At 38.4% G+C, this 15,819-nt stretch overlaps 2 protein-coding genes across 3 annotated transcripts; one reads left to right on the top strand and one right to left on the bottom strand.

Moving 5' to 3' along the window:
* The first annotated feature begins 874 nt into the window (after positions 1-874).
* LOC111800906 (protein FAR1-RELATED SEQUENCE 6-like) lies at positions 875-4,044 on the top strand. 2 transcript variants are annotated; one of them, XR_002816051.1, is made up of 4 exons: positions 875-1,075; positions 1,393-1,949; positions 2,024-2,147; positions 3,610-3,731. XR_002816051.1 is itself a non-coding variant. In XM_023684817.1 (3 exons), exons 1-3 carry the CDS (start codon positions 982-984, stop codon positions 3,802-3,804), a joined length of 846 nt encoding a protein of 281 aa, XP_023540585.1. In that variant the 5' UTR covers positions 875-981; the 3' UTR covers positions 3,805-4,044. The 2 variants fall into 2 exon arrangements, 1 of the variants encoding a protein (XP_023540585.1); XM_023684817.1 differs by lacking the exon at positions 2,024-2,147 and having other exon boundaries at positions 3,610-4,044.
* A 211-nt stretch (positions 4,045-4,255) lies between these two features.
* Positions 4,256-15,370, bottom strand: LOC111801020 (ATP-dependent DNA helicase 2 subunit KU70). Its single transcript, XM_023684976.1, has 19 exons — positions 15,146-15,370; positions 14,961-15,038; positions 13,648-13,764; positions 12,906-13,020; positions 12,087-12,192; positions 11,788-11,905; positions 11,617-11,700; positions 11,472-11,530; positions 10,492-10,625; positions 10,356-10,399; positions 10,008-10,084; positions 9,410-9,557; positions 8,983-9,044; positions 7,207-7,267; positions 6,817-6,909; positions 6,625-6,742; positions 5,549-5,651; positions 5,275-5,455; positions 4,256-4,725 (listed from the first exon to the last, which is right to left on the bottom strand). The coding sequence occupies exons 1-19, from the start codon at positions 15,209-15,211 to the stop codon at positions 4,612-4,614; spliced, it is 1,878 nt and encodes a 625-aa protein (XP_023540744.1). The 5' UTR covers positions 15,212-15,370; the 3' UTR covers positions 4,256-4,611.
* Positions 15,371-15,819: the final 449 nt, after the last annotated feature.

The following is a 15,819-nucleotide window of genomic DNA, read 5'->3' on the forward strand; positions in this document are numbered from 1 at the left end:
CCCATATCAATGAATTATCGATATGGGCTCAGATTAACTTAGCTCGATCCTTAAGTGTCGAACAAATAATATATTTTGTTCGAGAGCCCTAGAGAAAGGAGTCGAGCCTCAATTAAGGGGAGGTTGTTCTTCGAGGGCTCCATAGACCTCGTGGGAGGATTTGTTGAGAGGGAGTCCCGTACTGGCTAACTAAGGGTATAAGAATCATTTTTAGAAGTCCCGAGAGACATCTTTTCTTTGTTTGTTGGGTAATGGTTCATACGTGCATTCCACCCGTTCTTGACAACTTTTACTTTTAACCTAATTCAGTGCCTCCATGCTCTTTACGCCCTGTCATTCCAAAGAACAATTGTACCTCCCCTCCCCTGTCTTATTGAGGTTGCAGTCAATGAGTTAACCAAAGCTTCTTCCTCGAGTCCTGTTATGATCGTAGACTCGATGAAAGAGCATCGATATTTTTATCATTAGATTTCTAATATACAAAATTTTATTTTAAAAAAATATTAATTAATCTATGGGATAAATTTAACATTTTTTAAAGTTTATTATTGTTTTTTCTTTTTTCCTGAAAATAGAATTGAACCGCGGCCCAAAGAAACTAGACCAGTTGAAATCCAAACATTAACTCCACGTAAAGAGGTCCACAAAAACTAATTACGTGTCACTATATGATTCGTCTAATCTCACACGCTGACTTTTATGTTTGAAATCTGCCAAATCAATAGACGACACGTGGTTCAAAGCCGGATCCCCATCTTTACATCCTGAACCCGACCACCGCCACCACGGTCTCTTCCCCTCTCTCTCTCTCCGCTTCGAATCCCTCTCTCTCTCCCACTTTGATCAAATACCCTCCTGAAATTTTTCAGTAAGTTTCTATTTTCAAGTCTCTTCACTTGTTAATTCATTTGGATTCTCCAGTTTCTAAACTCAACGATTCGACATTTTCGCGGTGTTTTGATTTTGGGTTCTTTTTCTTTGATGGTTTATGGGATGTGGGGGTGCGTTTATTGGTGGGAAATCATGAAATTCGGTGCTGTTTCTGTGCTTTCTTTGTTTGGGAGATCGAGAAAATGTAGGTCAAAATTTCAATGGACGGCCGAGAATTTCAATTATCTGTACCGCGTTTGAGTTTGGTGAATTGGGTCGTGTTTCTTTCCCTTTTGCACTTGATTTTTGTATGATTTCAGGCATTTGTTGAACTGATGGACTCATCAATCAACATAAATTCGTGTCATGTACGGCATCTCATCCTTGTGTGCACACAAGGTGTTTGTATAAATGCTTGCTTAGTGACTTTTTTCTGCAAGATTAGTGTTCATCTGTTCCTTTTGATTTCATATTGGTTATGGTCTTTTATGAAAGGGATTGATTGTTGATTGTTGATGGCAGTGGAGTTTGGGGTTGATGGTGATAGTGAAGTGGTGGGAAATTCAACTCTGGTGGAGGATAGTAAACCACTTGATGAAAACGAAACAGGTGTAAGTTCGATCGAAAGGATTTTCGATCACGACCAGGATGAGAAAATCATTCAAGATTCATCTGGAAGGAATGCCATTCTAGATTCAGTTCCTGGATTGCCAGTAGTTCAAGGAGATGAGCCATATATTGGCCAGGAATTTGAAAATGAGGCAGCAGCTCATGCGTTTTATAATGCTTATGCTACTCGTGTCGGTTTTGTGATTCGTGTTAGCAAGCTCTCACGATCGAGACGTGATGGAACGGCTATTGGACGTGCACTAGTCTGCAACAAAGAAGGTTACAGAATGCCGGACAAGCGGGAAAAGATCGTGAGGCAAAGGGCCGAGACGAGGGTAGGCTGCAGGGCAATGATCTTGGTGAGGAAAATAACTTCTGGGAAATGGGTTGTCACTAAATTTGTAAAAGAACATACTCATCCTTTGTCACCTGGGAAAAGTCGAAGAGATTGCATATATGATCAATATCCGGTAAGTTCTTGTTCCACATACCATTATTAGCATATTGAATTCCTGACACTGTTATACATGTTGTTCTGTTGTAGTCTGGCGTGCATTAGTTGTAAATTGGATTATCTTGGAATGAATCATCTGGCTTTTTCCGAATAAGCTTTCTCCAGCAAGTTTGAGTTAAAGAAGTAAAATGGACAATGCAGCTATTTGAAACTGGTATTTTATCTATCTTTGTTGCTTTATTTGAGGCTAGGTGCACTTACCTAGACATCCTACATCCTCTACCCTCCCTCGAGGTGTGCACGCACATGAACACAAAAATGTTGTATTTAACCAAACATGTTTTCGAGATGTAGGCTTCTTAGTTACGGAAATTGGTCTACTTTGACAAAGGAAAGTCACCGAGCCTATTGTGTTGATGCCCGTTGAACCGACTCTAACTAAAATTGTGTACGTAAAGTGATAGATCAAACATATGGGCTTGTCTTGTGTTGTGCTTCTATCAATGATATCTTCTTTTCTGTTGTTTGATTGGCACTATGGGAAAATATGTGGAATTCAGAAAGAATGTGAGATCCTACATCGGTTGGGGAAGAGAACGAAGCATTCTTTATAAGAGTGTGGAAACCTCTCCCTATTAGATGCGTTTAAAAACCTTGAATGGAAGCCCAAAAGGGAAAGCCCAAAGAGGACAATATCTACTAGAGGTGGCCTCGGGCTGTTACAGTTGGTATTAGAGCCAGACATTGGGCGGTGTGCTAGCGAGGACGTAGGGCCCCCAAGGGGGGTGGATTGTGAGATCCCACATCGGTTGGAGAGGGAAATGAAACATTCCTCATAAGGGTGTGGAAACCTCTCCCTAATATACGTGTTTTAAAACCTTGAGAGGAAGCCCGAAAGGAAAAGCTCAAAGAGAACAATATCTGCTATAGTGGTGACTTTGGGCTGATACTATGAACGAACTTGGCATTGTGGATTAGAGTGCACATTTCGTTAGTACATTGAGAGTAAGGTTCATGTCTCTTCCCTCTTGAAATTGAGCTGGACATCTTTGTTTAGTATGCTTTTTTATAAAGAAAATGATCGGTGGCCATTCTTCCACTTTTTCTTGCTTTCATATACCTCGACTAGGTTCGAATCTCCATTCTCCCACGTGTTTCTGTTGAACTCAAAAAGGTTGTTTATCAATTCCAGTTGATTTTTTTATGTCTTATTTGTTGCATTACTTGCCACAAAGAGGGCACTCTTGATCTTACCTTCTCTAAATAGTTTATGTGATATGTTAGATCTCTGATCTCGATCTCTTTGAATAGTGTGTATCTTGCCAGTTTTGGTCCTCTCTGCTGATACATTTAACATGACATAGAAATTTATCTATCCTCTATTGGAGAGTGACTCAAGGAGAGGGTAGATTGTCTTTGTTCCAAGCGAGAAAGAAAGTCATAGGCACGTAGGTTCAGGGCCGGTTTGGGTCCCATTTGGATTCGTTGGCGTTGGTTTCTAGCTTATGCTTTTGACTCTGCTCGAACCAGTTCTTCTCTATTCTTTGTTATAATACTTAAAACAGTTGAGTGACTTTGTTTTTCATAGTCTCTTTATGTGTACTTTTTTAGGCTTACTGTAATTGCCAATGCATATCTGGTTCTTTAACTCAACTTTTGCCATCCTTGCATTGCAGAACGAACACGATAAGATACGTGAACTATCTCAACAGCTTGCAGTTGAGAAAAAGCGATCTGCGACATATAAAAGGCATCTAGAAGTGATATTTGAATACATCGAGGAGCATAACAATAACTTGTCGAGAAAGATCCAACATATAGTAGACAATGTGAAGGAGATGGAAAGCATAGAACAGCAGAATCTTAGATAGTATTTGGCCATACTTTTATACTTGCAATTTGGGATTCCAAAATGGGTTGCTGGATGGATGAAGAATTTGTTAGGTCAGTGATATTCATTGTGATATGTTCCAGCATTTGGTTCCTAATTCAGTTTCACAAAAATGGAGTATTGCTCATGGTATTCATTGCATGTAAATCCATGTTTTGTACAGTATTCAAACAATTTTTATCTTATTTCGAGACGTTATTGATTAGCTCATCTTTATGAACATCGTAGATTGCACGGAAATAAGAAACAATAAACACGAACGGTTGTCGAATTTTGATGGCTAGTTGAAAACCATGAAGTGGGTAATGTTAAAGATCAAGTAGATGATGAAATGAATGTTAATTCAATAGGTATAACTTACCTTAATCATGATGTTATCATAGGGGCTATGTTTAAGAAAATTAAGAGTTCAAAATTAAAACCTCACCACATGGTCAGAAATCGAACATTCCAATATCTCTAATAGTGTATATATATCTTAACCGGTTGAGTATAAGTCCCACCAAAATTCTCAAGTAACCCGAACCTCAAAGAACAACATCCAATCCCTATGCTTGTTTGGGAGACAAAGTTCAAACAACTTCAAAATAATCACTCAGAAAACATTTCTCACTCGGATCATGTTTTTTAAGCTATCTGAGTAGTGTTCTTAATTATGAAAAAAGGAGGAAACAAATCTTACAGCTGGTGAACGTGTTGTTATGTCATCCCAAAATGCAAAGCATTCCTTCATCCTACATGTTGTAAGGCTTAGAAGAAGCCTGTGAAGCATTTTGTCTCAAGCATCCTACTTTCCCATATGTGATAGTATCCTGCTTATCAGGGCTTCCTTCTTTCCAGATACGGGAAGATCGTGTGCGGTCAAATAATACTTCAACTCGACAACCGACAATTCCTTCAGCTGCAAACATGAAGGCAAAACTTTTAAAGAGGTTGAATTATGGTGGTGGATGATTTTAAACCATTCGATAAACGAGACACAAAAATCAGTTTACTTCCTACAGCTAACACGTGTTCAACAGGAATGCGCGGGAGGGTTTGGTAACTCGATGTCGGCTCTTTGCCACGAATTTGCCAATCATGAATTGGGTACTTCAAACATTCAGCCATGGAGAGCATCCACACTGAGTGATCGGTCCGCTAGTTCGCGCAAATCCAAAGAAGTTATCATGGCAAAAATGGATTCGAGCGCGGAAACCGAAACCTGATCTAGGGAGAAAAATAAACGACTATGTTGTTCCATCGCTTTCTCTTTATAAGTTCATTCCATACCGGGCCAGACCGGAATAAGGCTCGGTTTACCTATGGATTCAAGGGTTTTAACAGGAGAAACTACACTGTGGCGACCAGTTGAATAATTTTATGGGTTTCAGAGTGGTGGACCCCTGCCCCTTCCATACTAGAAAAGAAGATGACAAGAAAGATGGGGAAAGCGATTGAGTTGTCTCACCTTTCCATTGTCAGCAAGGTCGGTCCAGTCATATTCTTTACACTTCTGAGCAGCACTCTCTGATAATGCTTTTCTCTTCTTTGAAGCTTCACTCACTTTTCCTTTACCAGCTTCTTCTTCCTCGTATTTTTCCCCATAAACCGATAGCTTGAATTCTTCTATTGCCTTCACAACCCCAGGTCTACAACAAAACATGCAGAAACAGAATGCCTTCTAAGCTGTACTATTCTGCAGTGGTTTAAAAAAGAGAGACAAAGCTACACCATAATCATACCTAGCCATTCCTTCTTCATCAGGGACTGTTTCGTCGTTAACCTCGGGCATGTCATCTTCTTCCAGGGCTAAAGCCTGCAGTACTGCATAATGTCTCTGCAAGGCTGAAATATGTCTTTCATTATACATCAAGGATAAACATGCTCTCATAAAAAGCAAGGACACAAGTGATACCTTTTATCCGGCCTTTTTTTTTTCTCTTTTTTACTGTTGTGGTAGAAATCGAGTTTTTAGTGAAACCGGATTAAAGAAAACAATGGGGAAAACCGGATTAAAGAAAACAATGGGGAACAAAAACAATGTCCAACAGAAAGAGGCCCTGCCACAACTTTAGACCTACCAAAGTAAAAATGTGATGTCCCACATTGGTTGGGGAGGAGAACAAACCACCATTTATAAGGGTGTGGATAGCAGATGCATTTTAAAGCCTTGAGGGGAAGCCCGAAAGGGAAAGTCCAAAGAGGACAATATCTGCTAGCGGTGGATCTGGGTTGTTACAAATGGTATCAGAGCCAGACACCGGACAATGTGCCAACCTTCTAGCTGTTCCCCGAAGGGGGGTAGACACGAGGCGGTGTGCTAGTAAGAACGCTGGATCCCAAAGGGGGGTGAATTTGGGGGCGGTCCCACATCGATTGGAGGAAGGAAAGAGTGCCAGCGAGGACGCTGGGCCCCGAAGGAGGGTGGATTGTGATGTCCCACATTGGTTGGGGAGGAGAACAAACCACCATTTATAAGGGTGTGGAAACCTTCCCCTAGCAGACGCATTTTAAAGCCCCTTGAGAGGAAGCCCAAAAGGGAGAGCCCAAAGAAGACAATATCTGCTAGCGGTGGGCACCCTGGACTGTTACAGAAAAGATTTCCAATCCAAGATAATTAAACCTAGAGGATAGTAACAAAAATGTTGGGACACGGAAGAGAGGCATTAATTAGGGGCGTATGCATTTCATAAGAGTTTATGTTACAGCAAGCAGCATGCCAACGTAGAATTTTTTTTCATATTAATACTATTTTTATTCATTTCCATTTCAATTTTCTGGTTCCTAGCAAATTGAAAGTATGAATCTGTAACAATACCAGGATTAGCAAACTGGCAAACTGAGAAGTCTTTCAAGTCAATGCGTTTCATTAAAGCAGCGGCCTTTTTAACTTGATCATCAGTCGCTTTAGGTGCAACATTAGGATCCGGATGAAGCTGCAACATATTACAGTACTAATTAGCAGCAACTTTAAGAAAACTACTCTGACCAACTAAAACATTTTTCTTGCCTCCTCAACATGTCGGATATCATCAGCATAAGGCAAATATAACATGTGCATTCCTGGTGGCTCGAGCTGTCCCCCAGCAGTAATAATCTCATCCTTTGTAGTTCCAATAAGACAAGTGCATTAAACTCAGAAATTAGAGCTCAACAACGCCTACAACTTTCAGCAGTAGAATGACAACTGAAAGTCCTAAATGCAACAATNAAAAAAAAAAAAAAAAAAAAAAAAAAACAAATCCATTCCGAAGCTTCAAAAAGGTTTTCAACTTCAGTGATCTGATTGATGTCCATTAAATCAATAACACAAATGAAAATTGGTAGCAGAGATGAGGAGTATAAGATAAAATGAGAGATGCATGACATTGCTAATGATAGAAGGATAGTTTCATCTTACTTGGGCCACAAGAGCAACTAGCTGGGGGCGAGATGGACTACCAAAAAAAGCAACTGCAAAACTGGGTAATAGAGAACAAAATGGTTATTGTATAGTTACAAATTTTAAAAATCTACCCATTAATCAATACTAAAATGGGGATTCAATGTTCATTTCAGTTACATATGTCAACACTTAATGGAGAAAGGATACAGTTCCAGATGGATTCTCTGCGAACCACATATTACGACAGATGGATGTACTTACAATCAAATTCTTCCCAATTGTCAAGATGTTTTAGCATAGAACACTTGCAAGAAATTTCAAACTTAAAATTTATTCCTAAAGGATAAAGTAAAAACAAGAGAGAAAAAAATATTAAGCTGAATCCGCCTACATACCTCCAATAGCTTGAATCGATGTTTTAAAAAGGTTTGTTCTCTTCAACAGACCCGACATCAATTGCGAAGAATATATCCCATGTTTTTTTTTTTTTGTTCCCTTCTTCTTTGACAAGGGAACAAAACTTTTCAATGATATTAGAAAAGTTACAAGCTAGAAGGATTGCACGCCTATTGATAATTTGTGATCAACTTCCTTCTTTAGTATCCTATCCCAAGGGGAAAGTTGATGTAACGGCCCAGATCCACCGCTAGAAGATATTGTCCTCTTTGGGCTTTCCCTTTCGGGCTTCCCCTCAAGGCTTTAAAACATGTCTGCTAGGGGAAGGTTTCCATACCCTTATAAATGGTGGTTTGTTCTCCTCCCCAACCAATGTGGGACATCACAATCCACCCCCCTTCGGGGCCCAGCGTCCTCGCTGGCACTCTTTCCTTCCTCCAATCAACGTGGGACCGCCCCCAAATCCACCCCCCTTTGGGATCCAGCGTCCTTACTAGCACACCGCCTCGTGTCTACCCCCCTTCGGGGAACAGCGAGAAGGTTGACACATCGTTCGGTGTCTGGCTTTGATACCATTTGTAACGGCCCAGATCCACCGCTAGCAGATATTGTCCTCTTTGGGCTTTCCCTTTCGGGCTTCCCCTCAAGGCTTTAAAATGCGTCTGCTAGGGGAAGGTTTCCACACCTTTATAAATGATGGTTTATTCTCCTCCCCAACCAATGTGGGACATCACAGTTGAATACCTGCCCCGTCATAGTTCTTAAAAATTTTCACCAAACATGATCCATTCTGTATACTATCTAAGGGATACTTCAGTTGTGGACCAAAGAGAGACCAATTTTTTACTTCAAGATTATATAGAGCTGGAAGATTCTAAATCTCTTAAATCTGAGCCCTTGGAGAAATTACTTCCTTCATTAATCTCTATATCCACGGGCCTTCCCTCATGATATCTAACATGAGGCTAGTTGATATCAGAATGAACCATACCAAACTTGCCTCAGCATTGTAGGAGACCTTCTTCATAAGATACTAAACTTACTTAGAAACGGTATAATGCTCTTTAAAGTTGCTTGTTTCTCTGCACACTAAATTTCTTAGAATTTTCACCATCTTATTATTCATAATATTATACTTTTTCATATCTAAAAGATTGTTCCCATTTTCTATGTGTTTCTCAAACAAAAAATGTTGCCACTTTTCTTTGAGCTTTGCACTTGAGCCCCAAAGGACTGTTGCAGGTGCACTAAAAAACATTGGTACGTCGACAGTCATACAAATAAAATAACTGTGGAAGGAAAAATGTTGCTACTGTGAAAAATACAATTTTTGGACCAATGAAGAGAATCATGTGTTTAATTATACAGGGTAAGGATGGGGTTATATGTACAAACCGATTGAGCTTCAACATGGATCTGTGGAGTGCAACGAAGATGCAAGTGCTACCAACCATTTCCTACAATAAAGACCGTCAAAATCTGGACTGGGGTTATTACATAGACATTTGAACAGATTTCCTTTTAATCAATGATGACAAAGTATTGAGGATCTTGAGAATCATCATATGTAGTTAGACAATATCCATCAGATTATTTATCATGTGAGTGAATCAGATTATTTATCATGTGAGTGGTTGTGAGAAGGAAGGAAAGAGGCCAGCAGTATTCATCATAGAGAGAAACAAAAATGTGAGAAGCCATCAAAACAGCCTAAAAGGTGAAGGCATGTTAAGGAAGCAGCAACCAACTATCCACAATTTTGAAAAACACTAAGAATACAAATATACACAACACATAAAAGAGAAAAAAGATGCAAAGTAACCTGATCACTAGGATATAAAAATGTTGATGGCCGTAAATTGTGATAATCTTTTAAGCAACTCAATGGCTTGAAGCCTAGAAGCCGAAGATGCCCAGTAGCAACCCTCTTGATCTCTGATAACTCCTCCTCAGAGAACTTAATTACCTGACTAGATATTAAGAAAAATAATTTCACTGAAATTCACCAAGTAAAGTACAATCTAATAGGCATGCAATAAAAGCAAAGCATTTTCAGTTTCAATATATGTTATTGCTTCAATAATTTGCTAATGATTAGCAATTTCTACAAAAGCTTCTCTAATTGTTTTGATCAAGTTGCTCTTAAATAGTTGATACAAGATTTCATGAACAAAAANAAAAAAAAAAAAAAAAAAAAAAAAAAAAAAAAAAAAAAAAAAAAAAAAAAAAAAAAAAAAAAAAAATAGTGGTACATATATAGGTTGAGTCCTCTAGTGAATTATTATATAAATTTTTAATCTGGGATGCTTTTGCTTCTTGGATCGTTCTGTTCACGTGGTTTGGTTTCAGCTTACGAATATTAATTTCCAGAAGAAAACTTATGTTTTATATTAAGAAAGGTTAAAGTTTAAAAGGCTTACTTTTTATAAAGCTGAAATCGCTTTGAGGGTTCTGAAAATAATGCACCTGTATCCGCACAAATGAATGACCTCTCTGTCTGCATAATTCCAGCAAAAACAAGCTTTGACTCATTACTAGTGCTTACATCACCAGCATTATAAAAGTTAGACTAGGAGAACAGCTGAAAGCAATTCTATTGAAGTAGGCAGAAAAGATTGAGAAGAATGGTTAGACTTGATTCATTCTCAATGACCATTGAGAAACTTTTAGATTGATCCTTCTGTCTCAAGGCATGATAAATACAATGTAATACAATCAACTTGCACCAGTACACCCAGAACAGTGAAACCTAAATAAGATATTTTTACCTTCAACGGACGATTTGTGATAGAATCGAGCCAAGTGATTGCTCCTACAGTCAAGACAAGGAAGGTAATATTGAATATTAGAACCACAAACATGCATAAGCAATGTTCCAACTAAAGGACATCAGGATTTTAGTACCAGGAAGGGTGGGACGAATCAATGCATAACTATTAACATCAATTGACAATTCATTGGTGATAGAGAATTTGAGACTTCTGACTACACGCTTCTTGAACATTCGTTTCTTCAGTTGATCCTTCATATCTTCTAATCTGAAAATTATGGTTGATAATAAAATATGTGGGAGACAAGTGAGACTAAAGTATGAATTCTACAAAAGATGAAAGAAAGTATAACATATGAGGCACACATATTAATCTCACAGCACAGAGAACATGAAACACAATTTGCTCCATGTGCACCAAAAAGTACATACACAAACAAACATTCCCGAGGATTGCAAATTACAAAGGTAGTGTACATTTGGACACTATATATTGAATATAGTAGCAAGCTAACATGTGCATTGCACATCATATAAAACATCTTTTCTGGATTATTAACATGACGAACTTCACCCTCATTCTTATTCTCCCTAAGGTACACAGGAAAGCAAAGCAAACTTGAAATGTCCTGGGGGGAAAGAGAAGTAAGGAAGCTCTTTGGCTTAATCAATTTTGAGAGATCAGAAGCAAGATCAAAAGGAGGTTCTATTAAAGGGTTTTCTAGTCCTCGTTGATTATTCTCAAATGTTAAGAGGTCTGGATACCCAAGCTTAGTTAAGGATACTTCGCACAAGTTAAACGGCTAGATTTTCATTCACGCGGAAACTAAACTAAAGTCAATTAATCTTAGGATTATCAAATCTATCCAAAGTTCTAGAGGCATCTCATCTTCTCGTGATATTGTGAGGCCCCCTACAGGTATTCTCATCCATTGAAAATATTCATCCAAATTTGTAAAACTGAAAGATAATAGGAAACGATAATATTGCATACTTTTTTTTGGATAATCTCCCATTTTCTATTTGCTGTATTTTAAAAATAAAGAGCATTTGCTTTGACAAAAGGTACTCAACCCGATATCATTACTGTTGACAAAAATACTATTAACCATACCTATCTCCTGCTGAATGAACAAACTGAGCAAGCTCACCTCCTTCTAATCCAATCAAGTCCTAGAATGCAAAATATTCATCCAGTTCGTAAAATGAACATGATATCATTTACATACTGATAACATCAACTGTAAAGATACACGTACAGCATAGAAAAGAGAGATATTAAATTGCTCATTAGGGCAACTCAGCGGGATAAGTTCAATTGAAATGCCGAGATCTTGAGCATCCTGGAAAAGAACAGATTACTCTCAGCGGGCCTACTTCCACAACTAAAATGCAGAATTCATCAAGCATTTAAAAACAAATGCACCTACCTTAGCTCTCTGTAATGTGGTTCTTATCAAATCAAATTTTGTAGCACCTTTGATACTTCCAAAAGGATCATCTTCGTTTGTAAACAAAAGGATCCGCTTATCAACTGTTTTTGCAGATCTGAAACAAATTGTACGTGAAAACACTAATCAAGATAGTTTTTCTCTTTTGTGTTTGTGATGGGTGGATGGGTTGATATTTCACCAATTATACTCTAGATTAGTCAGAGAATACATAGAATAAATTTCAATTGTGATAGCAATGTATAGAATAAATTTCAATTGTGATAGCAATGTACTACCCTTTCCGCAGCAGGGCTTGCGCTACCCATATAGCATTGTAAAGAGAATTCTCACGAGAACCTGAGACAATGCCATACTGACTTCCAATCTCTTTCATAAATACTTCTGCAAAAATATTAATAATATTATCAATAAAGAATCAGATATACCTTTATTAAAATCCATGGAAAATGATCTACCATCTAAAACAGTAATCTTCTTTAACAATGTAAACTGTGATAACATATATTAACAGAGCAGCATCGATCTCAGATGTCTAGCAAACATGAACAATCCATAAGCAGTATCCTCTTCTCACAGCCATGCTTGCAGTACTTGGTCATTCCAGGATCAGCAAAGAAACAAGAAAGCTAAATTCTTAGTTTTTTTTTTTTTTTTTCTTCTTTCCCTTTTTGATCCTGGAATAACTCTTCTAAATTAAACCTCAAGGTTAGATGCTCACTATACCATTGGAAAATCAGCAATATCAAAGCATCAAGTTGCAGCTTTCAATGAACTCATACAGATGATTCACGTTGTAGCTTTCATATATACTTTCGTTGGTAGTAGAGGTAACATAATTCTGTATAATTTATATCCTTTTCTTGCATCTATCTGAATTTTAAAGTTTTATGTTCAGATTTTCCTTTCGCTACTAATTTCATTTCAACAATAACAAGGAGTACTTCCAACTCCTTCAGCTGCTAGAACTCCCATAGTTTGTTTGATGTACTTGATCAACAAAAGTACCGAAGAATCTCCTATGTCCTATCTCACTAACTACATCAACTAGTCATCCCAATGACCCAACATAAGTATCTTGTGTAGCTAGTAGTTACCCTCTAAGCTATCAATGGTTTTCAGAAGCCTTGCTGTTGGTCGATCAAGATCTTCTCGTTCAAAGACATTAAACACAAAGACACCATTTAGATCCTGCAAATTCTTTTTTTCCCTCTGGAAAGAATTAAAACAGAGAAAAAAAGTTAGGCGTCAACTTGTGCATGCCATAAATAGAAAATACTATTGGAATAAGTAGAATTACATTCAAGAACATAAGAAGCTGGTCATCGCTTCTCAATGGCCTTGGCGGCCTTGATAGGAGCAAGAAAAAGAGAGTAGTAAATAAGAAGATTAGCAAGTGTAGCTTGTATAACTGTGTGTCTCCTCGCTATACAAATATGTGATATACCCCAACTATACAATTGTTTCTCCATATTTGCAAGAACCGGGGTCCAAAAGCTGAAAGATCGAGGGTTGCTATTTAGAGGGAGACTACAGAAAGTAGTCGGCTAATAACCAATCTTACTACCAAAGGATGTTGCCAAATGAGAAGCTAGATGTGAGTCAATACCAATACCCAAAAATTCTATCTTGAGGCAATTAATATTCAAACTTGATACTTCCTCAAGTGGTGCATCAAGGATTTGCTGATTGGCCGTGAAGGCTGATTGATAATCAGTAATCGTAGATGGGAGGACCTTTTATAATCTATCAGAAAGCACTCCGGCTATAAAGTGCATTTAAATTTATAAAGAAAACCTAAGTAAAAATAAGTCAAGTTTTACTAAGCCAACAACATACTGTGTTGAAAAAGCATATGGAAACTTCATCATAACTTCGGTTGATGATTTGCGTCTTCAATGATTGTGAAATGCAGCTCAAAACAACTTGGAAATGGGTTTCCTGCTTTTGATCTTCCTGGAAGCAAAAAAATGTAGTATTCAGCATATGCTTGATATCAAATTAAAATAAATAAATCAGAAACCATGAAGCTCTTTCAAGCATGGAGAAAGAGACTAATAAGAGCTAGAAATGGGGGTTCAAACAATGAAGCTCGTTTTGAGAGGTCTGAATATGGACTCTCCCAAGAAACTACTATTCCATTTCTGCATACCTCAAACCCCCCGACTTACTCTATCTACCACCAATCTTCACTTTTCTTCCTTCCTTCCATATGACAAACATACTCTCATAATATCCTATTAATATCACTAATATTTCTCAACAGATACCCAACATATTCTAAGCATAAAAACAAAGTATACTGAAGAAAAGGGGGTACTACGAGCCCTCTGCCCCACGCATCTAACCTGCTCGCGTGGTTAACCGGTTCCACCGACTAGAAAGAGTGAAAAAGTCGATACAGAGGTGCGCTTGAAGTGGGGGGTGTGCTGTCCGTATTCGGCTGGGCCCTTCCCCATAAGGCCCCACCGTCGGGGCATAAGCGCCCTCTTGCTACCCATATGCAAGGCGCCGTCTTAGCCTTCCCTGACCAGGATCGCTCCCACACCAATAGTGTTCGTGATCGGCCTACTCAACTGTGTATCGATCGTAAAAGCAGGGCGACACAGCCCCCAACCAAGGGAGTGATTACGTCCAGTATGTCCCCCCTTATTCCCGACATGCTATGGTACCCTGGGATGGGTAGGAGCAGGTCGAGTCCGTATCGCCGCGTAGAATAATCACTTAAAGGAACATCATAAACTAAACTTTGTTTTCCTTCTATTATAGTATTCTTGAGACCTCAGACCAAGTAAAAAAGTAAAAAGAACTATCAAAAGCTAAAATGAAGAATATTAAACCACGGATGAGGTAATGAGAAATTTTCCCACGAAAAGTTGAGGCAGTGAGAACGACCAAGCAACAACATTCCTTATTTCTGTCTCTTCTCCAAACGTCAGCTCCCACTACCAATAAGAACTCTACTTGTAAAGCATAGTATCCAGCCTTTTTGGCCTGAATACTCTTAACAGATAACGTTTACTTCAAGCTAAAGAATATATAATAAAATCCGAAGAGCTATTCCAGCCATTACAGTATTAAAATCAGCTCGAGGATTGAAATAACGACAAGATGAAAGTAGCAGGGACAGCAAAAAGAGTGGAAGAACTCACGGAGGCGCAAGTCGTGCTGAACATTTTAGGGGAAGCATCCACCAAGTAAACCACCAGTTCTTTTGTTGACTCCCTCTCCTGTTCACCAAATTGAGTAGAGAAAAATCGAGCGGAACTAAGGAAATGGAGTGGGAAGAAGAAATACAGGTACAGAATGCAGGCAGAATCACTTTTTGGTATTGAACCTGAAAGAGTGGATTGTCAGGATCGTCATCGTCGTCTCTGAAAACCTCATCTGGGTCCAAATCCATGGCGAGTTTGAGAGAGATGAGTGCGAATGAGAGAAGTGCTGAAGAGTTCGTTTCTTCTTACTCACAGAGAGATGCTGCGTCTCTTGCAAGTTTCGCTCTTTCGGAAGTTTGGATCGCCCGTTAGGGGAAATTGGTCAAAGTCGTCGTCTTAGTTTTTTCTTTTTCGCGCTAAATTATATTTCTTTTATTTCTATAATAACTTTAAATATTAAAAAGTTTCAAAATTACTTAGGACTTACCCGAGTTGAGTTCGCTTAGGTACAAAAACTATGTTGGACCGACTCGAAATTTTGAGTTAGCTGGATTGATGACCCGAACAATCCAAATAGAATTCACAACACAATCCAACTAGAATTAAGTTATGTTGGGTTGGGTTATTTTTTTTTAATATTTAAAAAAATCATATTTATCCACGTTACATTAATAACTAAAACGTTAAGCTCAAATGTCAAATATTCACAAGTCACAAACACGTCACTAACATCGATTATAAACGGTAAATAGGATTGGACTGAGTTGAGTTGTAACCATGTCTTCAAATTAGTGAGGTTGGTCAAGTTAACTTGACCAAAAAATGTCAACCCGCTAACGGATCTAAATTTTCAATT

This window comes from Cucurbita pepo, chromosome LG08, assembly GCF_002806865.2.
Source record: "Cucurbita pepo subsp. pepo cultivar mu-cu-16 chromosome LG08, ASM280686v2, whole genome shotgun sequence".
In the NCBI taxonomy this organism is placed as follows: Eukaryota; Viridiplantae; Streptophyta; class Magnoliopsida; order Cucurbitales; family Cucurbitaceae; genus Cucurbita; species Cucurbita pepo.

Bases quoted from the DNA above. Each gene is read 5' to 3' on its own strand.
- LOC111800906 (XM_023684817.1), top strand. From the start codon at position 982: ATGGTTTATGGGATGTGGGGGTGCGTTTATTGGTGGGAAATCATGAAA. The intron at 1,076-1,392 runs GTAGGTCAAAAT...TGTTGATGGCAG, and splicing joins GTTTGGGAGATCGAGAAAAT to TGGAGTTTGGGGTTGATGGT. The intron at 1,950-3,609 runs GTAAGTTCTTGT...CTTGCATTGCAG, and splicing joins GCATATATGATCAATATCCG to AACGAACACGATAAGATACG.
- LOC111801020 (XM_023684976.1), bottom strand. From the start codon at position 15,211: ATGGATTTGGACCCAGATGAGGTTTTCAGAGACGACGATGACGATCCT. The intron at 11,531-11,616 runs GTACGTGTATCT...TTTGCATTCTAG, and splicing joins ATATCTCTCTTTTCTATGCT to GACTTGATTGGATTAGAAGG. The intron at 7,268-8,982 runs GTTTGTACATAT...TCTATTACCCAG, and splicing joins TCCATGTTGAAGCTCAATCG to TTTTGCAGTTGCTTTTTTTG.